The 24,464-nt window shown below is 40.9% G+C and overlaps 1 protein-coding gene and 1 long non-coding RNA gene across 6 annotated transcripts in view; one reads left to right on the top strand and one right to left on the bottom strand.

The window, feature by feature from the left end:
* rai14 (retinoic acid induced 14) overlaps positions 1–24,464 on the bottom strand; it is a 210,030-nt gene that overhangs the window by 10,704 nt on the left and 174,862 nt on the right. For 4 of the 5 annotated variants that reach the window (XM_073064192.1, XM_073064191.1, XM_073064194.1 and 1 more), the window contains 7 exons: positions 19,524–19,610; positions 19,224–19,316; positions 17,165–17,272; positions 16,100–16,166; positions 13,617–13,735; positions 4,413–5,999; positions 595–744 (listed from right to left, as the gene is read on the bottom strand). In XM_073064192.1, the coding sequence (XP_072920293.1) occupies positions 595–744; positions 4,413–5,999; positions 13,617–13,735; positions 16,100–16,166; positions 17,165–17,272; positions 19,224–19,316; positions 19,524–19,610 (2,211 nt within the window). The remainder of the gene's footprint in view (positions 1–594; positions 745–4,412; positions 6,000–13,616; positions 13,736–16,099; positions 16,167–17,164; positions 17,273–19,223; positions 19,317–19,523; positions 19,611–24,464) is intronic. The other variant, XM_073064193.1, reaches the window with a different exon arrangement.
* On the top strand, positions 2,271–21,527 carry LOC140737667 (uncharacterized). The gene is made up of 2 exons (XR_012101221.1): positions 2,271–2,316; positions 21,123–21,527. It is a non-coding gene; the product is annotated as an uncharacterized lncRNA (long non-coding RNA).

Raw genomic sequence — 24,464 nt, 5'->3', positions numbered from 1 at the left:
AAAGCAATAAGAGGCAAAACCTATATTACGAATCAACTCTTCCCGGGCTTCCAGCCAGGTAACCGATGTTTCAATGACAAACTCTACCTCCTTCAGCAGTTGATCCCTGATGAAGATGGCAGAGCTTGTCATTGAAATGCTGACTATAATTGATACCTGTACCCAGCTGAAACCCTGAGAAGAGTTGATTTGTCATATATGCCGGGACAGGCCTACATCGTTTTTCAAAATCTGTATTTTTTAATTCAAAGATGGACTATCCCCATAATTGACAAATAAAGCAGAATAGAAGAGAACAACGTATAGTGAGATCTCGGTAATTTTTTCTGATCCCAGGTTTCATTTAGAAGCCTAAGTGGAAACTTGTTGCTTCATAATCGTTTATTTTAGTGATTAAACAAAGGAACAGATACAGAGCATATGAACTGTAGGGCACAGACAGAGGAAAAGAAACAAGATGGCACTTTTGCATAGCCTAGCAACATTATATTTCAACTAAAACAAATTCCTGAGACAAGAAGGAACCAATGAAAAGTTGCAGTCATATCTTACCAAAAGTATAAAAAAAACCCAGTTCCAACAACATGTACTTACAGATAGCTGGTGCTGTAAATGTTTTACTTGCTGCTGAAGAACCTCAAGTTGTTGGTTTTGCCTCTTGACAGTGTTTGCAGTGTAGGAAAGTTGAGAGAGACTGTTCAGTGCCTCCTTCAATTTGCTAACTTCCTTGGAGAGTTCATTGTTCTGTTTAAATTCACGAAAGTAAGGTGTTAGAAGTGTGAGATAAACCTGCAGAATTATTAATGATTGAACAATTAAAACAGAAAAGAAACGGAGTACAGCTGCAAGAGATTAGAATCAATGTGTGGCAAGTTCACGGAGAGGAATGGGAGTGCAAATCAAAATTGTGTTTGGATCTGGTAAAAAATGAATGGGAAGAGCTCTTCAGAGGGGCTCATTGCTGCAGAGGAAAATTTCACTAACACCCAATGGATCAACAATGCTGACTGAAGTTTCCTAACTTGCAGCCTCCATCACCAAGGGCAGCAAATACATGGAGCATCACAACCTACAGGGTCCCCTCATTCTGAATGGGAAATATATCACTGTTCTTTCTTCATTGCAAGATACAAATCCTGGTGCCTCCTATTTAGCAGTACTTTGGGAACACTTTCACCAGAAGGACTTCCCGTTTCAAGGTGGCTCAGAGGAACCTTATGAAAGGTAATTCAGGATACACAATAATTGATGACCTCATCAGCAATGCCCAGATCACAAAACATGAATATGATGCTCTATTGTAAAGAATTCAGTGGCTTATATCAGTATAAAACTGATATAGATGAAAATGGATTTAGAAACCAGATTAGCTTTATTTGTCATTGAAACATCCAGTGAAATGCATTGTTTGCGTCAAAAGCAGACACAGTCCAGGATTACGCTGGGGGCAGCCTGCAAGTGTCACCATGCTTCCAGAACCAACTTAGCATGCTCACAGTTTACTAAACATAAACCTCATGTCTCTGAAATGTGAGAGGAAATCCACACAGTCACAGAGAGAATGTATAAACTTACAGCCAGTGGTGGGAATTGAACCCCAACCGATCACTGGTGCTTAAAGCATTATGCTAACCACTATGCTACCATGCTGCCTATGAAAGAAGCAAATAGAATATCCCTCATGCTAGAAATTTGAAAAAACAGAAATTGTTGGAAGTACATAGCTGTGGTGAAATAAAAGGGTGCAGAGAACACTTCTTCAAACTTCCTCCTTGTTCTTTTCTTTCCTCTTCTTCAATCCGGAAATTAATCTGTATCTGAAAATTTATCTTTTCAGTTTCCAATACTTATGAAAGTTCATTGCTTCTTCTCTTCACAGATGCTATCTGACCTTTTAAGATTTAAAATATCAATGGGACAGTGTGTAACATTTATCCCATTAACCATAATCCTTGAAATAGCACCTTCTCCAATTTTAATACTTCAGATTGGGCATTACTTATGTAAATATTGCCAATATTGCTTCCAGCATTGACACCGGCAGGGGGAGGGAAGGCAAGTTCCAATGTTTTCCTAGTAGTATAATTATCCTTATAAATCTTCTGCATTTTCTGTTTGAGGAACAGTTTGCAAAATCCGTACCGTGAAAGTAATGAATATCTAAATATAGAGATAGATAGCAATAATTAACGATCGAGAGGGGGAGGAATTTCTGAAATGTGCTTAGGCAATGCTTCCAGCAAGTTTTTGGGTAACGTATCTATCTACCGTAAGTGGATCACATTTCAGAGGAGAAGCAGCTGAAAAACAGAAATTGTAAGTAACTTCATAGGATTTAGAATAGCTATGGGAAAGAATATCGGTCACTCCAAGTTAAAAGGTCAGGCAACGTCAATGGAGAGGAATAAAGAGTTAATGTTTTGGGCCAAGATCTTTTGTTACTCCTCTATAGATGCTGCCTGACCTGCTGATTTCCTTCAGCATTGTGTGTGTGTGTTTCTGCAGGATCACTTGTGTTTTCAAGTTAAAAGTAGTGTTTTGGGGAAGGGCCAGTTTCAATGGGCTGAGAACAGATCTGGCCTGGATAAACTTGGCAAGCAGAAGTGTAACTGAGAAACAGGAGGCTCTTAAGAGCAGAGAAGTTTCACCTGCAGTCTAGAATCTAGACACATCCCAAGTATAAGGAAAGCCAGATCTCCATGGATGACCAAAAAGATGTACAGTAAAATACAACAGAAAAAATGCATCTTATATGTAATACAAATGTGAACCAGGCTGATTACAGAAACACAAGAGATTCTGCAGGTGCTAGAGGTGCAACACACATAAAATGCTGCAGGAACTCAGGTCAGGCAGCTTCTCTGGAGAGGAGTAAACATTTCACATTCCTTCATCCAATTATAGAAAGTTGAGATGGGTTACTTATTAAAAGTCAAGGCTTTAGAATGGTGCAGAAGAGAGGTTGTTCTCCCTGTAGAGCGTGAAGCACTCACAATGGGCAAAAACTGCTTCCATCAGTGGAAGGATCTCAATCTAGAGCACAGATTGAAGGTAACTTGCAAAAGGACCAATGCCAACATGGAAATCATATTAAAATCATTAAATCATATTCACTATATGCTTAAATGTACATGTGACAAATAAAGCTAATCTTTAAATCTAGTATTCTTACATCCCCAGATTCAATTAATTTCACTTCAGTTGTGGTTCACTGAACAATCTTCCTATACACTAGGCCCATATTTTGGAGATAAATTCAAGATATTTTCAGGCACAAAATGCTTAAGGAGATTTATGGTCCCCATTTGTTCCTATTTCTTATGTTTCAATGTAAAAAAAAATAACTACCAAAGGCATTTTAGAAATCCAGATGTCTTCTCCCTACAAAACACCCCTTTAACTTTCTGATATTTGTTCAAAAGTGACACTAAAACTGATCAAGCATGAGCATCATCCCTCTGCTGAACATTTCCTTCTGCCTTACTATTTCATCTTGAACAAAAATTTAACCTTGTATCTTTAGTTCTCATTAGAAAGCAATTCCATTCTCCAGACCAATTCAAAAGTCTTTGCATTGGATCAATTCAAGAATCAAGGAACAAGTATATTCGCCATATACATTTCCAAGTAACAGGAATTTGCTGTGGTGTTGGCTTGATGTGCAACAAAAAACATACAGAATGAAGAATTAAATGAAAATAAAGTTAGAGGTTAGAGTACAGATATGGAATAAAACGTACACAAATACCATCATATATTTGCAATGTAAACGACATTATAAAAAGTGGTTTAAAGTGTTTATAATGCAGTGACAGAGTAATACAGGGGTTCCAAACCTTTTTATGTGCCATGGACCAATACCATTAAGCAAGGGGTCCATGGATCCCAGGTTGGGAGCCTCTAGAGTAATAGAAAGAGGGAGTTGAAGGGCGTAACCTAGAATGCTGAATCAGATTAACTCCCAGAGGGAAGAAACATAAGATGCTGTGAAGATATTAACAGTCCTATAATGCTTTCCAGAAGTGAGGTTTTGGAAAAGGCAGTTTTCAGGATGCGTGGTGTCTGCAATGATTTTTCCTGCCCACTTCTTTGTCCTGGACACATTCAAGTCCAGCTTTGATGCTAGACTGCAGCTAATGGCCTTTACAGCTGATCTGACACTTTTTTGTATAATGTTAGAGGATGTTTCCCCAAACCAGGCAGTAATGGCTAATGTGATGTAGATAGTTACAAAAAGAATGCAGCTCTTTTAATTTCAGAAAGGCATTTCTAGTTTCATTCATTCAATAACTTGTGGTATTATGCCCGATATTCCTCAAATTCAAATTCTAAATTCATGCATAGTATTCCAGATTGAAAATTCATGAATTGAAAATACGCTCTTTTCAGTAAAACTGATAGAAAAGTCTTACCTTCCTGTCTTTATCTTCTTCTAGTTTCAAGGAATCTTTCACCTGCTTTTGCAATTCTTCCATAGCTTGCTGCATATCATGGCCCCTGATGCGAAGCCTCTTGATTTCTTGCTCTTTGCTCAAAAGCTGAGCTTGAGCTGTGTCTCGCTCATTTTTCACAAGCAGATTCTCCTTCCTAGCCTGTGCTACTTCAGCAGAGAGTTTTTCTTGCTCCTTCAATAAATCACTTACTTTAGCAGCCAACCGTTTTGATTCAGCTTCAAATGAAGCTCTCATTTTCTCGCATTCTGATTTTGGAACCATTGCCTCTTGAGCTGCAGCCTTCTCTGTAGCCAAATTTCCTTCTAATACATTCAGTTGTATTTCCTTCTGTTCCAGCTTGTGCTCCATCTGCCGTAATTTGCCATCAAAGTTCTTGATGGTATTTTCAAGAGACATTGTTATTTCTGTATGCTCAGAGAGAGGTATGGAAGTCTGTTTGTGAATTTCAAGGTCCCTCTGCATTTTGGCATTGTCCTGCTCAGATCCCTTAAGCTTCATCTCCAGTTCAGACAACTTGTCTTTCAGTTCATCGATGGAGTCATTAAGAACTTCAATTAGCTGTTCGTGTTGCTCTTTATGGATATAGTTTGAATTAACATGCTCAAATGCCACATCGGCCTTCTTACTTTTCAGCTCTTTCAATTCACTTTCTGCTAAATTGTATTGTTGCGTCACTGAAGTTAGCTGATTTTTTAGTTCATCTGTTCTTTTGTTTAATGTGGTCAGCGTTTCTTGAAAATCACTTTCCTTCTCTTGTGAGTTTGACTGACGGTTCAGCCTTTCTTGTAACTTTTTAATTTCCTCTTGTGATTCTTTATACTTCTCAATTAGCAATGCTTTCTCCTGATTGATGTTCTCGATAAGTTGGGCATGAGATAGTTTCATCTCCTTACACTCTCCCTGAGAGATGCAATTGGACAGCAGTTTATCTTTTATCTCCAAGAGCTCTTGGATTTCTCTTACACTATTATTTGCTCGTTCTTCGTCTTCCAAAGCCCTTTTCAGCTGCTGCTTCATTTCCTCTAACTCATCTTCATAGGACTGTGTCAACTTTTCCAAATTTGATAAAGATATATGCTCTTCCGTGAGGTGCAAGTCTCGTTGCACCTGTGCCCGCAGACTTGACAATTCCTTCAGTGCCTCTTCATATTTACTTTGTGTTTCTTGGAGCTTTTGCTCAAGAGAATAACCATTCTCATTAATTTCTCCTAATGTCTGCATCCTTTCCTCTGATAATTCAGCCAATAACTCCATTGCCAAAGCATGCTGTGGCTCTGGTTCATCCAATTCCTTTACCTTTGTATTGGAACTACTGTTATTTAAAGCTTCAGTTCTTACTGTGGTATTAGACTTGTTTGAAAAGATCTCAGCTTTTAGATTAGTAATTTCAGCTTCAGCTTTTTTATACATTTCCTTTAATTGGATGTAATTAGCTTCAAGTGTACTGTATGCATCAGCTGAATTAAGATTTAGGTCAAGTGGTATTGCTAGATTTGGTCTCAATTGTTCATCCTCTAACTTTATGCTTGCCCCTTTTTCCTTTACCTGTGAACAAATCAAATTCACAATTAAAACCCAAGATAGGGATTTTAGAGTCCCTATTTTCATTTTGGCTATTTTGGCAATTGTTTGAGGCATCTTTCATTGCCATTTACAAATTTCCAACGAGAATTTACAAAGCCAAAAACTTGGTGCTTCAACCAAAAACACTTCTGATGGATCCTGGTTTAGAACAAATTTCAGAAATCAAAGTTTTATCTCCAAAGAAAACACATTTGGACAAATATTCTAAAGCTTTTCTTTGTAATTTTGAGGCAACAGTAGAACAATTTATTTATTTCTGTAATTCACTTTAAGAACATAAGAAGTAGGAGCAGGAGTAGGCCATCTGGCCCATTGAGCCTACCCCTCCATTCAATAAAATCACAGCTGATCTAACATATGACATATAACAATTACAGCACGGAAACAGGCCATCTTGGCCCTTCTAGTCCATGCCGAACACTTACTCTCACCTAGTCCCACTGGCCCGCACTCAGCCCATAACCCTCCATTCCTTTCCTGTCCATATACCTATCCAATTTTTTAAAAAAATGACAAAATCGAACCTGCCTCTACCACTTCTACTGGAAGCTCGTTCCACACAGCTACCACTCTCTGAGTAAAGAAGTTCCACCTCGTGTTACCCCTAAACTTTTGCCCCTTCACTCTCAACTCATGTCCTCTTGTTTGAATCTCCCCTACTCTCAATGGAAAAAGCCTATCCACATCAACTCTATCTATCCCCCTCATAATTTTAAATACCTCCATCAAATCCCCCCTCAACCTTCTACACTCCAAAGAATAAAGACCTAACTTGTTCAACCTTTCTCTGTAACTTAGGTGCTGAAACCCAGGTAACATTCTAGTAAATCTCCTCTGTAATCTCCATATTTTGTTGACATCTTTCCTATAATTCGGTGACCAGAACTGTACACAATACTCCAAATTTGGCCTTACCAATGCCTTGTACAATTTTAACATTACATCCCAACTCCTGTACTCAATGCTCTGATTTATAAAGGCCAGCATACCAAAAGCTTTCTTCACCACCCTATCCACATGAAGTTCCACCTTCAGGGAACTATGCACCATTACTCTGTTCTACTGCATTCCTCAATGCCATACCATTTACCATGTATGTCCTATTTTGATTATTCCTACCAAAATGTAGCACCTCATACTTATCAGCATTAAACTCCATCTGCCATCTTTCAGCCCACTCTTCTAACTGGCCTAAATCTCTCTGCAAGCTTAAAAAACCTACTTCATTATCAACAACGCCACCTATCGTCGTATCATCTGCATACTTACTAATCCAATTTACCACCCCATCATCCAGATCATTAATGTACATGACAAACAACACTGGACCCAGTACAGATCCCTGAGGCACACCACTAGTCACCAGCCTCCTACCTGACAAACAGTTATCTACTACTACTCTCTGGCATCTCCCATCCAGCCACTGTTGAATCCATTCTACTACATCAATATTAATACCTAACGATTGAACCTTCCTAACTAACCTTCCGTGTGGAACCTTGTCAAAGGCCCTATTGAAGTCCATATAGACAACATCCACTGCTTTACCCTCGTCAACTTTCCTAGCAACCTCTTCAAAAAATTCAATAAGATTTGTCAAACATGACCTTCCACACACAAATCCATGTTGACTGCTCCTAATCAGACCCTGTCTATCCAGATAGTTATATATACCATCTCTAAGAATACTTTCCATTAATTTCCCCACCGACGTCAAACTCACAGGCCATTAATTGCTAGGTTTACTCTTAGAACCCTTTTTAAGCAATGGAACCACATGAGCAATAAGCCAATCCTCTGGCACCATCCCCGTTTCCAATGACATTTGAAATATTTCTGTCAGAGTCCCTGCTATTTCTAAACTAACTTCCTTCAAGGTCCTAGGGAATATCCTGTCAGGACCTGGAGATTTATCCACTTTTATATTCTTTAAAAGCTCTAATACTTGCTCTTCTTTAATCATCATAGTTTCAGTAACTACCCTACCTGTTTCCCTTACCTTACACAATTCAATATCCTTCTCCTTAGTGAATACCAATGAAAAGAAATTGTTCAAAATCTCCCCCATCTCTTTTGGCTCCACACATAGCTGTCCACTCTGATTCTCTAAGGGACCAATTTTATCCCTCACTATCCTTTTGCCATTAATAAAACTGTAGAAACCCTTTGGATTTATTTGCACCTTACTTGCCAAAGCAACCTCATATCTTCTTTTAGCTTTTCTAATTTCTTTCTTAAGATGCTTTTTACATTCTTTACACTCCTCCAGCACCTCATTTACTCCATGCTGCCTATATTTATTGTAGATCTCTCTCTTTTTCCAAACCAAGTTTCCAATATCCCTTGAAAACCATGGCTCTCTCAAACTTTTAACCTTTCCTTTCAACCTAACAGGAACATAAAGATTCTGTACCCTCAAAATTTCACCTTTAAATGACCTCCATTACTCCATTACATCCTTCCCATAAAACAAATTGTCCCAATCCACTCCTTCTAAATCCTTTCGCATCTCCTCAAAGTTAGCCTTTCTCCAATCAAAAATCTCAACCCTGGGTCCAGTCCTATCCTTCTCCATAATTATATTGAAACTATTTTCATTGTGATCACTGGACCCAAAGTGCTCCCCAACACATACCTCCGTCACCTGATCTATCTCATACCCTAACAGGAGATCCAACACTGCCCCTTTTCTAGTTGGTACCACTACGTATTGCTCTATCTGTCCGTAAACTCAGCTGCATCTACCTGCCTTTTCACCATAACCCTTAATTCCCTTACTATGTAAAAACCTATCTAACTGTTCCTTAAATATATTTAGTGAGGAAGCCTCAACTGCTTCCCTGGGTGGAGAATTCCACAGATTCACCACCTCTCTGGGAAAAACAGGTTCTCCTCATCTCTGTCCTAAATCTTCTCCCCTGAATCTTTGAACCTACTTCATCAGATACTAAGATTATGACTGATTTGCAAAGTTTAAAGTAAATTTATTATCAAAGTATGCATATGTCACCATATACAACCCTGAGATACTCAATAAATCCATAATAGAATAATAACCATGACAGAATCAATTAAACACTGCACAAACTTTGGCTTTCATCCAGTGTGCAAAAGACAACACTGGGCAAATACAAAAAGAAAGAAATAATTATAATAAATAAATAAGCAATAAACAGTGAGAACATGAGATGAAGGGTCCTTGAATGTGACTTCTTTGACTTTGACTTCCTCATGTCCTGCAAGGATTGGAATATCGCCTACCTACAGACCACAGAACCTGCTGTCTCCAATGCTGGCAGACCATGATCCTTGCTACTGACCTCAATGGCACTAACGATCCAGAGCCGGTTCAACACCCGGACTTCACCACCATAAATGCAGGTTTCAAGGGTCTTGAACACCTCCCAAGTGCCAACTGCGCAACCTACAACTCTGACCCCGGCCTTGACCTACAGGCTGGGTCTTCAAGTGCTGCCGCTGGAACTCCCATCTCCCCTGCCCCCACCAACACTCCGCAATCCCGTCTCTCTCAGGTTCCACCACCAGCTCTTGGGCTCTCGGAGACTGCATCTTCCTCACACTCCATCTTCCCTGAATACCCCAAACTTCCCTTCTCCTCAGACACTACCAACCCCATCCCCCCTCCAATCCCAGCTCTCATCCGTGCTGGGTCTTCACCATTCCCTCTGACCTTCCCCTCTCTGAGAAAGAATGTTCTGTTCTCAGTAAGGGCCTCAGCTCTGTCCCCGTGCACACACACCTCTGAGTTTCGCGCTCGCCATGATGCTGCCTCCATCTCCAAGCCTATTTCTTTGGCAAGGACTCTCTACCCCGCACTGATGACCCCATCTCCTGTCTTCAACCCTCATCCTCTTCCTGGACACCCCGCCCTGGTTTTCTGCCTCCTCTGGATCTTTTCATTGCTAATTGCTAACTGCCAACAGGACATCAACCATCTTGACTTCAACTCTCTTCTTTCTAATTCCAACCTCACCCCTTCTGAACACTTTGCTCTCCACTCCCTCTGCAGTAATCTTAACCTCACCAACAAACCCGCAGATAAAGGGAGTGCTTTAGTAGTCCGGCAGACTGACCTCTACCTTGTTGAGGCCTAGTAACAACTCCTCTTACTTACCACTTGAACAGGACCCCACTAAGCAGCAGCAAACCATTGTCTCCCACACCATCACTGACTTTATTAACTCTGGCGATCTCCCATCCACTACCAACAACCTCAGTTCCCAACCCTGCTCCTCCCATTTCTATCTCCTACCCAACATTCACAAGCCTACTTGTCCAGGTAGACCCATTGTTTCAGCTTGTTCCTGCCCCATTGAACTCATATCGGCATACCTCGGCTCTGTTTCATCCCCCCTAGTTCAGTCCCTTCCTACCTACATCCGTGACACATCACAAGTTCTGGATCTTTTCAATGATTTCAAGTTCCCTGGCCCCGACTGTCTCATTTTCACTATGGATGTCCAGTTGTTATCCATCTCTATCCCCCATCAGGAAGGCCTCAAAGCTCTCCGTTTCTTTCTTGACATCAGACCCAACCAGTTTCCCTCCACTACCACTCTCCTCTGCCTAGCAGAACTTGTCCTCACTCTTAATAATTTCTCCTTTGGCTCCTCCCTCTTCCTTCAAACAAAAGGTGTAGCCGTGGGCACTTGCATGGGTCCCAGCTATGCCTGTCTGTTTGTCAGTTACGTGGAACAATGTTTCAAGCCTACAGTGGTGAACATCCCCCACTTTTCCTACGCTACATCGCCGACTGCATTGGTGTTGCTTCCTGCACCCACGTGGAGCTCACTGACTTCATCAACTTTGCCTCCAACTTCCAAACTGCCCTCAAATTTACCTGGCCCATTTCCGACACTTCCCTTCCTTTTCTCAATCTCACTGTCTCTGTCTCTGGACACAGCTTATCGACTGATGTCTATTATAAACCCACAGCCTCTCACACCTACCTAGAATATACCTCTTACCACCCTATTATTTATAAAAATGCCAACCCTCTCTCTCAGTTCCTCCATCTCCACTGCATCTGCTCTCAGGAGGTGGCTTTTCTTTCTAAAACTAAGAAGATGTCCTCCTTCTTCAAAAAAGGGGCTTCCTTTCCACCACCATCAATGCTGCCCTCAACCACATCTCTTCCACTTCTTACACATCTGCTCTTACCCCATCTTACTGTCATCCTACCAGGGATAGGGTTCCTCTTGTACTCACCTACCACCCCATCAGCCCCCAACATCCAGCACCGAATTCACCAGAACTTTGGCCATCTCTAACGGGATCCCACCACCAAGCACATCTTTCCCTCCTCCCATCTTTCTGCCTTTAGCAGGAATAGTTCCCTATGAGACTCTCTTGTTCATTTGTCCCTCCTCACTGATCTCCCTCCTGGCACTTATCCTTACAAGTGGAACAAGTGCAACACCTGCCCCTACACCTCCTCCCTGTCTACTATTCAGTCCTTCCAGGTTTGGCGACACTTCACCTGTGAGTCTGTTGGGGTCATATACTGTGCCCAGTGCTCCCAATGTGGCCTTCTGTAAATCAGTGTGACCTGACATAGAATGGGAGACTGTTTCACTGAGCACCTACACTCCATCTGCCAAAAACATGATCTCCCAGTGGCCACCTATTTTTATTTTAATTCCACTTCCCGTTCCAGTATGTCAATCCATGGCCTCTACTGTCACGATGAGGCCACACTCAAGCTGGAGGAATAACACCTTATATTCTTTGTGGGTAGCTTCCAACCTGATGGCAAGAACATAGTTTTCCTCGAACTTCCAGTAATGCCTCCCCCCAACCTACACCGCTCCCCATCCCCTTTTCCCTCTCTCACCTCATCTCCTTGCCTGCCCATCGCCTCCTTCTGGTGCACCTTCCCCCTTTTCTTTCTTCCATGGCCTTCTGTCCTCTCCTATCAGATTCCCCTTTCTCCAGCCCTGTATCTCTTTCACCAATCAACTTCCCAGCTCTTTACTTGACCCCCTCCCCCTCTCGGTTTCACCTATCACCCAGTGTTTCTCTCTCTCCTTCCCCACCTTTTAAACCTACTCATCTTTTTTTTCCTCCAGTCTTGCCGAAGGGTCTTGGCCTGGAACTGTCCTTTATTTCCATAGATGCTGCCTGCCCTTCTGAATTCCTCAAGCATTTTGTATGCGTTGCCTTGGATTTCCAGCATCTGAAGATTTTCTCTTGTTTGTGCTTAAGTGTGAGTCTGTAGGTTGTGGGACCAGTTCAGTGATGGAGCAAATGAAGTTGAGTGAAATCTTTCCCTCTGGTTCAGCAGCCTGATGGTTGAGGAGTAATAATTGCTCCTGAACCTGGTGGTGTGAGTCCTGAGGCTCCCGTACCTTCTTCCTGATGGCAGCAGTGAGAAGAGAGCATGATCTGGGTGATGGGGGTTTCCTGATGGCAGATTCTGCCTTACCTTAGATGTGCTCAATGGTGGAGAGGGCTTTACCCGTGATGGACTGGGCCATATCCACTACTTTTTGTAGGATTTTCTGTTCAAGGGCATTGATGTTTCCATACCAGGCTGTGACGCAGCCTGTCAATATACTCTCCACCACACATTATTTTCTACCAGTAGTGCGATCACTCGAGTCGAGCACAATGTTGTCCTAAGGGGCTGTCTATCGATTGTTCCTCAGGTGGCTGTAGAGCACTATATGAATATTCCAAATTCCCCTGAACATACCAGAAATCTATCGAGATATGTTTTGAATGAACACAAAGACCAAGTCTCCATAGACTTCAAGGAGAGAATTTTAAAGTTTCACTATATACTGGAGTGAACAAGTTTCTCCCCATCTGAAACCTAAACTCTATCCCTTTTCCTAGTCTGCATAGCCATAGGAAACAACACCTCTGCATCTGCCTGTCCAGTCCTCTAAGAATTTAGTATGCTTTGATGAGATCTCTTCTCTCTTCTAAATTCTAGAAAATATAGTTCCAGTTTACTTAATCTCACCTTACATGGATCATACCTCCCCAGAACCCGGTTTGCAAGTCTCCACTGAACTCTCATGCTCCTTAGCCTCTATTTACCACAATATTCTTGTTCTGGCCATAAACAGGACTAAGAGAGGTGTGTGCATGCAGTGCAATACACAAATTGTGAGGTTTTGCTGGCTGCTTGCTCTACAGAAACTCCTTGGTAGTAAGGGGGCTACAAAGAAAAGAGCTGTCAGGACCATCTCAACGGCTGCTGAGTGAGCCTCCAGATTACTATGGATCAAGGGGTGTGGTGGATGGACCAGAGCTGGTGGGACAAAAGCCGGGGCCTGATCAAAACCGGCTGGATCACCTGTGTGAGGCTGTCTGATGCTGTAAGGCCTGAAACACCTGGTGACCCCAGGTTACCTCACTAACGTGCCCCAGTGCATCCTAAAATATATCTCAACATCATGTAATATTAGAACATCACACAGATCACTTCATCATGTATTGACAATACAAAAAAAGGCATTTTATATACTTGCTTAATAAATTTAAGATGCGTCATATTTTAAAATATGAGAAATACAGTGGAGAATATCTATAGGGAAACATCCAAAATACCTGCAGTGTGTCCCACAGCTCTTTATTTTGCACTGCTGGAGAAGCAATTTGTGACTGCAATGCCATTATCTGGTCATGTCCTTCTACACTAGATTTTAATGTTCCTTCATTTTCACTACCTAAAGGCAATTAGATCAGAAAATACACATACGTGAGAATCATTTCTTAAAAACATTTTAAAGTTAATCAAATTAAATACTTAAAAGTAATTCACACATAATAAAAGCCAAAATTCAGTTAGTAATTATAGTTTCAAGTATTTTTATGCAAATTTGTGTTCTATATTGGAAGCACAGAGAAGCTAAGAATAGCAAAACCAAAACCGAGGAACCATATTAAGACATCGCCCACAAAAGTATGCTTTTAAATTGAATTAACTTAGATTAAAATAAATGAAAACATATCCAAATAGAGTCAGTATTCATTTGTAAGCTAGCATGTATTGTCTATCCCTAAACATCTTTAAGGTGCCGTGAAGTCAATTTCTGAAATGACTGCCAGCTTGTGAACAGCAAGCTCTACTAAACAGCCATGTGAGAATAATGAATTTGTGACAAGGTTGAGGGATCAATATTTGTAGGGCGCCAGATATAACTCAGCCCTTCTTCATAGAAGTGCTGCCTTCTTCTACCTGAAGGGGTAGATGGAGCAGTTTAATGGCTTACCTGAAGAGATAGTGACCATGACAATGCAACAATCCATCAGTCTGCAGTGGAATGTCCGTCCAGAATTTTATGCTCAAAGTCTTTTGAGTAAGATTTACTTAAGCCCACAATCCCCATTGAAAGTCAAGCTAATTTTAAATTAGATGATGCATCTGATGGATCTATGTGACCAGGGTCACATAGGACTGTAGAGGAATAGGGATCTTGGCTAAAAGATAGCATACCAGCTTTATAAAGTGTTTGAGGTGACATATGGGCTCTTTATTGGCCAAGTCATAAAATACTAAAGGAGGAAGGTCATCCTCAAACTGTATAAATATTTGTTCGGCTGCAGCTTGAGTTCTGTTCTGGGCACCGTACTAAAGGAATGGCATGACTGCACGATAGAGGACGATGGAATTGAGATTCCCAAGAATGGTCCCAGAGTTGGAGAGTTATAGTTATAAGGAGGGACTGGCTTAGCTGCCGGACCCTGAATCAAGAGCTAATAAACGGCTTTAACCTAATACTCCTTTTTGAACACAAACCTTTGTGATGTAAATTTACAATTCTGTGATGAGGTTGCAAATTAATTATAGGATTAGGATTGAGACACCATTTTATGATGAAATATTAAAGATACCAATACTTCTCCTACAACTGAACAAGGCCAACCAAAGATCTAATTGAGGTCCTTAATTTTTTTTTCCTCTTTGAGTGAGATACAGCATGAAGCAGGCCTTTTTAGCTCTTCAAACTGCACCACCCATTTTACCCCCCCGATTTAATCCCAGCCTAGTCACAGGACAATTCACAATGACCAATTAACCTACCAACTAGCACGTCTTTGGTGTGTGGAAGGAAAGCAGAGCACCCGGAAGAAACCCACGTGGTCACAGAGAGAACTTACAAACTCCTTACAGGTATTGGCGGGAATTGAACCCAGGTTACCTGTACTGTAAAGCGTTGTGCTAACCGCTGCACTACCTTGCCACCCTTTTTTATGAATTCTGAGTCGTTTTGAGAAAGTGCAATTATTTTCAAAGCCTACTGAGCTAATATCTAGACGATAAAAATGCAGTAATTAGCTGTTTTTTTTTAAAAAAGGTGAGAATTATCAGAATATGAAGATCATACACGAACAGTAATCAAAGCAGAATTTATCATATGTTTTCACTGGAGCTTGGAAAATCATTTGAAAAGTTAGAAGGATATCAGGAAATGCCAGGGAAGAGAGTAGTTGGCAACCCTGAGCTCACAGAGGTACAATGGTCTGAATGATATAATAAAATTCAAGTCAATTTATAAGGCAGAAACATTTGTATGCCTATCTTACATTCTGTTCCGCAAATACCAATTCAACATTGAAAAATGGCAAGATTCCACTATCTTTATTTCCTTCCCCATCAACATGTTCTTGAGTCCCTCGACACACAATATTTAAATGAAATACTAGGTGGATCAATCTCCTAGTTCTTTGAAAAAAAGATAAACCCCTTTAAAAGAAGCTTAATAAATATGGGTTGATGGGGTTTCAGAGTTTGACACACAGCTTGGAGGAATAGTTTCAGGGAGTTCATGCCAATGTTACCTCCGATAAATCTTAGTTTTAAATTTTTCACATAAAACCATCAAATGTTTTGCCAAAAGTAAGAGAGTCCAGCTCAACTTTTAAACCAATAACATATTTCATACTGAACTTATAATATAGGATATGTTGACTGGAAGTTGAACAGTTGGGCTATTTAGCCTGTTTTTACAATGGTAGTGAGTTGGGAATGACACAGCACACACAAGTAATCAGGATTAACCACAAATAGGTCAATAAACTCATCTCACCTTTTGATTCCACTGGCATTTCTTCACTATTCCGACACACTTTTCTTGTGAGGTCATTCTGCTGTGCCTAAAGTGAAGGAAAAAAAGCATTAATGTAAAGGAGAATCAGTCGCAAGGCCCAACAACACTTCAGTCATATTCAGGAACCAGCAGGAAAGCCACAGAAAGTGAACGTGGAGATTGTAACATCTAATCAACTCACGTTCATTGACAGCAAGGCAAACACACTAGCTTCTTGCTATTTGCTTATTTCAATAGCTTAACCATACAACCAGCACACTAACTACATTGTTCAGAGGCTTGCCCACATCAGCTGTTACAACAAACTTGAGCTGAAGAACACATATCCCGTAGATCCCATCCATGTCCATGTTACACTGGATGACAAATTTTTCTAAAGTGTATTTTGTTTTGTTTATGATACACCTCTTGAAGCTAAACACAAATATAATTTCAGACTACTTGTATCACATAGGAATTTGGAGAAACAAGAATTTAACTTTTGTTGAATATAATATGGCGTGTCTTTTGTCAAAGGAACACTTGGAAACAGCACGAACTCCAGCTTCAACGCTGTACCACACCGCCCCTGGCACTCTGGTGGTGTGCACCGACTCCAATGCCTCTTTCCTGGATGGCTGTAAACAGGCAATGCCGCAGCTTGAGGCCTAGTCCTTGCTACAACCAAAGCCATGCAGCTCCCCTGTCGTCCGCCAATGAATCAGTGCATCAGATTTTTAGTACTCCACGTTAACAATGTCAACAGAGTCTTGCAATCACAAGAAAAACAACTAAGGCGATCACTTGCTGTGAGACTGCACGCCTCCTCCACGCACTAACTCCTCCATTGCCTGATGCAGGCAGCAGGACGATCTGCACTAAGTCCAGCTCCTTCAGCAACTCGCTGATGGAGTAGGCCTGCAGTACTTTAAGTTCTTAATATGCTGCAGTGTCTTGCGATTGTAAAAAAAATACTTTTCAAAAAATCAGTAATCCCTTTGTTTAGCCAGTAGAAGCCACCACCAGCTTTCCAAAAGTTACTTCTGCTTCTATTTTCACAATTACCTCTTGCAAGTTTTTGTCCCGCAGTTGTTGATTTAGGTTGTGTATCACCTCCAACAGATTTGCCTTTTCTGCTTGAAGTTTTCTCATTTCATCATTTTTCTCTTCTTCCTGTGCCACAATGATATGAAAGCAAACAAAGACCATCTCAGAAAAAAATCTGTATTTCTGTGGCATTAAATGACATTTGGACACTTGAAAAGAATACAATCACTTATTTCTAATGAACATCCACAATTATTCCATACTTCATTTTCCAAGTGCTGTGAAAATTAATTTATTGCTTGGTCCCAATCACAATAAATTCATTAGTCTTTAGCTCCCAACAGACCACGTTACCTAGTATAAAGCAACATACACAAATGCTGGAGGAACTCAGCAGATCTGGCAGCATCTATGGAAAAGTATAAACAGTCAGCACTTTAGACCAAGACCCTTCTTCAGGACGGAAAAGGACGGGGGAAGTTGCCAGAATAAAAAGGTAGGGGGAGGGGAAGGAGGCTAGCTGGGTGAAGCCAGGTGGGTGGGAGAGGTCAAGGGCAGAAGAAAGAATCTGACAGGAGAGGAGTGGGCCACAGGAAAAAGGGAAGTAGGCAGGAACCCAGGGGAAGTAATTGGCAGGTGAGATAATAAAGCAGAGTGGGGAATAGAGGAAGGTGGGGGGGGGGGGACAAATTTATTTACTGGAGAAATTGATATTCATGCCATCGGGTTGGAGGTTGGAGATGCTCCTCCACCCTGTGGCATAAGAGGAGGCTATGGATCGACACGTCAGAATGAGAATGGGAATCAGAATTAAAATGTTAGCCAGACATTTTAATTTCCATTCCCAAAATGCCGACTGTTTCTTAATTTCCACAGATCAGAATCGGAATCAGGTTTATTATCACCGGCATGTGACATGAAATTTGTTAACTTAGCAGCACCAGTTCAATGCAATACATAATCTAGCAGAGAGAAAAATAATAATAATAAATAAAATAAAGCATGATAATAGACAAGTAAATCAATTACAGTATGTGTTTATTAAGTAGGTTAAAAACGCGCAAAAATCAGAAATACTGTGTGTATATTAAAAAAGAGTGAGGTAGTGTCCAAGGGTTCAATGTCCATTTAGGAATCGGATGGCAGAGGGGAAGAAGCTGTTCCTGAATCGCTGAGTGTGTCCCTTCAGGCTTCTGTATCTCCTACCTGATGGTAACAGTGAGAAAAGGGCATGCCCTGGGTGCTGGAGGTCCTTAATAATGGACACCACTGCCTTTCTGAGACACCGCTCCCTGAAGATGTCCTGGGTACTTTGTATTTACAACCCTCTGCAGCTTCTTTTGGTCCTGTTCAGTAACCCCCCCCCCCCCCCCCAGACAGTGATGCAGCCTGTCAGAATGCTCTCCACAGTACATCTATAGAAGTTATTGAGTGTATTTTTTGGTATTTGTTGACATACCAAATCTCTTCAAACTCCTAATGAAGTATAGTCACTGTCTTGCCTCCTTTGTAGCTGCATTGATATGCTTGGACCCAGTTAGATCTTCAGAGATCTTGACACCCAGGAACTTGAAACTTGATGCTGCCTGACCTGCTGAGTTCCTCCAAAATTTTGTGTGTGTTGCTTTGAATTACCAGCATCTGGAGACTTCCTCGTGTTTATGTTATCTATTACTTTTCGAGGACAACACTAGGTATATTTCTTAAAACTCCAGGTAAGGCATATGAATAAACTTTTGGACCTGAATCAACTACTGGAAACCTCCTTGCATTTCCATACAAATATTTTTTCCCCAAATTATACCTGACTCCTATTCCCCTAACATGATAAAAATAGTATAATAAGATCATTTGCTGTCAGCTGAACTCAGTTAAGAACTGAAATAGCTTTAAAAATTCCCATTTTTCATAAGCGTAATGCCCACAATAGTTCTTTCCTCCTCCCAACTAATAGTTGGCATGGTACACTGATTATTAAGACAAAATTAGAATCCTGTAGGCCAAATCTCCACAGTCAAGTACATAGTGTTCTTTTGGATTACAGAAATAGTAATACTCAGCATTAGGTAAAAAGTACCTTAATAGATATTGCTTCTTCTTCAGATGGCTCAGGTTTTGATGAACGGGAACTGTGGGATTCTGGTGAAGGCACCTCACTTGACTGGAGACCCTAGGATAAAATATCACGTATTGGTAATTAAGAAACTGACTGTCCTCATCACTAATTGAAAAAAACCCAAACATTTGTGTTTAGATTAAAACTATGGAAAAACCAGAGACAAGCCATTTTAATAGATTTCAAGTAAGTTGATTTGCATTTAGTAATTATTTTTATTATTAAATCAGAGGGCCATCAGTTGGATGCCCTTACTTTTACCTGTGTAACACTGGTTGGTGGTGGCGGTGCTTTTCGTTTTTTGGGAGTTCCACTTCTATCTGTATTGAATTTAATGCCAGGATCCAGCTGAAAATTTTACAGATCAGAAATGTAGAGGAATTAATTCTGTTAGTAAAGATTGTGAGGGCTAAATTGAGACAGAGTTAATACATGCCTCTCTTCAGGATTGTGAGCATTCGCTCAGTTGTGAGTTCATCATGCATTGGAAAAATCTAAATTTGAAATAGGCAACAATGCAGGATTGAAATGCCTGGATTAGCTGGTATAGTACTGGCAGATTTCTGAAGGGTTAATAAACCCTTTGAACAAGATTGAAAAGGTAGAGATACACAGAAAGGCTACAGAACTCTAGTAAAGCTCCACACATCACTGCCACCAACAGGCTTCTAATTTGCAGGTGCAACTGACAGAAGCACTAAGGAGACTAACCATGAGTCGCAATGATCAAAGACTCCCAAGCAAGCTGGCAGCTGGACAGATGATTCTTGGTGAGAACTTCAGCAAGAATTATCTCTACCACTGGACTTCAAGTGGACTCCAGTGGGAGAATAACTGATAGAGTCGATCTTCCATCTCTCAGCAAATCCTAGTCTTTGACAATAGACAGCTGCAAATTCCATGATTAACTGCGGTGTTGATGACCAAATGATAATCCAGACCATTGTTTGATACTACTTTTACATTTATACAAATTTCTTTTAATGCTTAGTTCAATGGCCAATTTTCTTTAGAAGTAACATTGATTATAATTCACCCCAGACATTATCCCTTCAGCTCCCTTCTATTGGTTGTAGTGAAGACTAGGCCTCAAGTGATGTGTCACCTGTTTACAGCCACTCAGGAGAGAGGCGTCGAAGTTGGTGTGGTGTGGTGTGGTGCGGAGTCCAAGCTGCATCCCAGTCTTCGCTCAGCAGAAGACAAGCTGTATTGTGACATTCTTGGACTCAGGGTCTTGGACCATATTTGTTTGGCATGACTGTATTTTACTAATATCTTATATATGCCTGCTATCTTTTTTGTGCTGTATGTGCCTTGTGCTGTGTGTGACTGTTGATAGTGTGTTTTTGCACCTTGGCCCCGGAGTAACACAGTTTTGTTTGGCTGTATTCATGTATGGTTGAATTGCAATTAAATTTGAACTTGAACTTGGGCATAAGCTACAAAACCATGAAAGCGTGTACTATTGGACTCAAGGATAATTTCTATCTTGCTGATATAAGAATACTGAATGGTTCTCTAATATGGTAAAATGGACTCTTGACCTCACAATCTACTTCATTATGACCTCACACCTTACTGTCTATCTCTACTGTAGCTTCTCAGTAGCACTATTTTACTGCATGGTTTTATCTTGTACTTCAATGCAACATGATAATGATTTGATCTGTATGATGGGTATTCAAGGCTTTATTTTACTCTTCCTTGTTACATGTAACAATAATAAACCAATTAGCAATAACTTACAGTACAATGCAGAAGCAGCTAGTGCTGTGGCTTAACTCCTGCATCTCTGATGTGGATTGTGTGTATTTTTCATTTTCTCCCTGTGACTGTATGGGATTCCCCATGGTGCTCCAGCTTCCCCCAACATCCTAAAAATGCGATGTGTTGGAGATGAACTATCCCGACTGCAGGAAAACTACGGGAGAGTTGAAGGGTACAAGGAGAGGAATGAGCTCGACAGCCACGGACTCAGATTCCAGCATCTGCAGTCTCGCATCTTGATGGAGTAATTAACTTTGCATGTCATAAGAAGATCTTAATAGAATAACGTTACAACACCCACTAGCTACTCCCAGAAACATGGTTCACTAGAACATCCAAGACAAGACTACTCACGAACCATCACGATGTTTGACTCCTGGGACAGCTATATTTAGCCCATCTTAACATTTGATATGACTATTCTGCAATACTTTAACATAGTAGAAAGTCCGGATCATTGTAGATGTGACCGAATATGAGATTAAAGAATCAAAAGGATCCAAGTTTGAATCTGAATATTAGACAAAACCAGGAAAGACTGAAGTCTTCATGCACGGTAAAGTATTTCTATTTTCCATAAGCAAGGTATCGGAAAAATAATTGCGTTAAAACACTGACTTTAAATATGTATATTCACCCACTAATTTTTAGAACGGCAGGAATGATTAAAGTGATGATGTGTAATAGATGGATATAGATAAGGAGAAAAAGGCACATGGAGCCAAGGGTGGGAGCTAATTTATTTATTAAGATACAGTGCAAGATAGGTCCTTCTGACCCTTCAAGTTGCACTGCCCTGCAACCCCTGATCTAACCCTAACCTATTCACAGGACAATTTACAATGAGCAATTAACCTACAAACTGGTTTATCTTTGGACTGAGGGAGGAAACCGGAGCACCTGGGGAAAACCCATACATTCCATGGGGAGGATGTACAAACTCCTTACAGATGATGTGGGAACTGAACTCCTATGTCCCAAGCTGCAAAAAGTGTGGTGTTAACTGCTATACTACCTTGGCGCCCAAGTTAAGGGGGAAGGTTACTGGCAGAGGCTGGTAGGTGATTGGTAGAACCATCCATCACCTGCAAGCTTCAGTTTCAGCGCTCCCTTCCGCCTTACCTGTCTCCATCTGTTCACCACTCCATCTGATTCCATCCATCACCTACCAGCCCCCAGCTCACCCCTCCCTCTCATCTCTATATACTGGCTTGCTTTCTTCTACACTCCATGTGTTTGATTCCACAGATATTGACAGACCCGCTGTGTTCTTCCACCAGCTTATTCCTTTGCTCCAGATTCCAGCGTCTGCTGTCTCTTGTCTCCCCATAATCATTTTATTTAAATGTAGGAAATGTATTACGTTACAAGCTGGTTCATTGACTGTGAAGTACCTTTGCATTAGCTAATTAATGAATGGCCCTGCCTCAATTCAAGCGTTCTTCATTCAGTTGATTAAAAATATTTTTTCTCTCTGCCCACTTATCCAATAGCAAGTTTCAGCCCAATGTCACAGAGCTTGGTGGAGATTTAACTTGTTTCTGCTGAGCACCACATCAAAGCCATTCAATCAGTGAAGAAAATGAAAATCTCTGACTTCCTTCAATGCAGAGTCTACAATTTCCAACCAGAATTCAACAAACTTAGGAAGTTTTAGAAAGGGCGCAGAGGAGATTGTCCAGGATGCTTCCTGGACTAGACAGCATGTCTTATGAGGATAGGTTGAGCAAGCTTGGACTTTGGGAAGTCAAATTCTGGTAGGACATGCAGAGTTAATGGCAGGGACCATTGATGTACAGAGAGAACATGGGATGCAAGTACATAGCTCCTTGAAAAAAGTGACATATGTGGGGAGAGTAGAGACAAAAGCATTTTGTATCGCTAATCCTCAGAGTATGAGGCCCCGTGTATAAGAATTGGAATGACATGTTGCTGTTATCCAAAACATTGATTAGACTGTACTGAGACTGTTGTTCAAGTTGCCACCTACAGGAAGAATACAGTAGCAACAGAGAGAAGAGATTCTTCAGGATATTGCCTTCCATGGAGGGCAGTTGTTACAAGAAGGCTTTGGATAGGTAGGGGTTAATTTTCACTAGAATATATAAAGCTGTGGGATGACCTTACAGAAATTATGAAATTATATGAGGCACCACTTTAGGGCGGTCTAGAACGAGCGGACACAGGTGAGAGAGTGGAAAATTGAAGGAGGGATAAGGAATAAGGTTTTCAGACAGAAGGTAGTGAATATCTGGAATCAGCTGCTAGAAGAGTTGGAAGCAGACCTGATTATAATGTTTAAAAGGCATTTGAACAGGTACTTGGATGGAAAGGATGCACAGGGGGTTACAGGTCTAATGTGACCAGATCGGATTATTGTAAATGGGCATCACAGACAAGGTGGGACAGAAGGACTGGTTTCTGTGCTGTAGGTTTCTATGATCCTTTGGATATTCATCAGTGCAACACTGTGACTTGCACTTCATGGAAACCACAGCCTTCCTATCCAGTACCTTTACTTTCTGCTGCTGGACGCTGCCTTATCACAAAGTAAATGCCATTATCAGAGTACATATATGTCACCACATACCACCCAGAGACCTTTTCCTGCAGTAAATCTATAGAATAGTAACTATAACAGAATCAATGAAAGATGAAGTAGATAACCAACTGTTCAAATGCAAATATAAATAAATAGCAGTAAATGACTAGAACATGAAATAACAAGATAAAGAGTACTTAAAGTCAGATCATTGGTTGTGGAAACATCTCAATAGATGGGGAGGAGAGTGTAGTTATCCCCTTTTGTTCAAGAGCCTGATGGCTGAGGAGTAATAACTGCTTTTGAACCTGGTGGTGCGAGTCCTGAAGCTCCTGATGGCAGCAGTGAGAAAAAGAGCCTGGCCTGGGTGGTGAGGATCTCTGATGAAGGATGCTGCTTTTCTACGACAGCATTAGTGTAAGGCTTTACCCATGATGCACTGGGCTGAATCTACTAGCTTTTGTAGGATTTTCTGTTCAACGGCATAGGTTGTTCCCATACCAGGCCATAATGCAGCCAGCCCAACACTCTCCACTAAACATCTACAGAAACTTATCAAAGGATGCTGTGGGTGACAAATATGCAGTTTGCAGAATTCAGTCAATGGATTCATTTGTTGGAGCTGCTCATCTCCAACTCCCCAAAAAGACAGCACTAACTTCGAACTGGTATTGCATTGCTTTGCATACTTCTTGAAGTTTCAAGCACAAACTTATTCTTTTGTTAATATCTGCTCGTATCTGTAACTGATCTATATCCTGGTGTATTCTTTGATAGACATAGACTATCCACAACTCTATCAAACTTGGTATTGTCTGCAAACCTGCAAATCCACTCAGCTACATTTTCATTCAAATCATTGATATATACATGATCTATGCAAAACACCACTA

This window comes from Hemitrygon akajei, chromosome 13 (assembly GCF_048418815.1).
Source record: "Hemitrygon akajei chromosome 13, sHemAka1.3, whole genome shotgun sequence".
Taxonomy (NCBI): domain Eukaryota; kingdom Metazoa; phylum Chordata; class Chondrichthyes; order Myliobatiformes; family Dasyatidae; genus Hemitrygon; species Hemitrygon akajei.
Note: the sequence above shows the minus strand (reverse complement) of the source record. Positions and strands in the feature narration are given on the sequence as shown.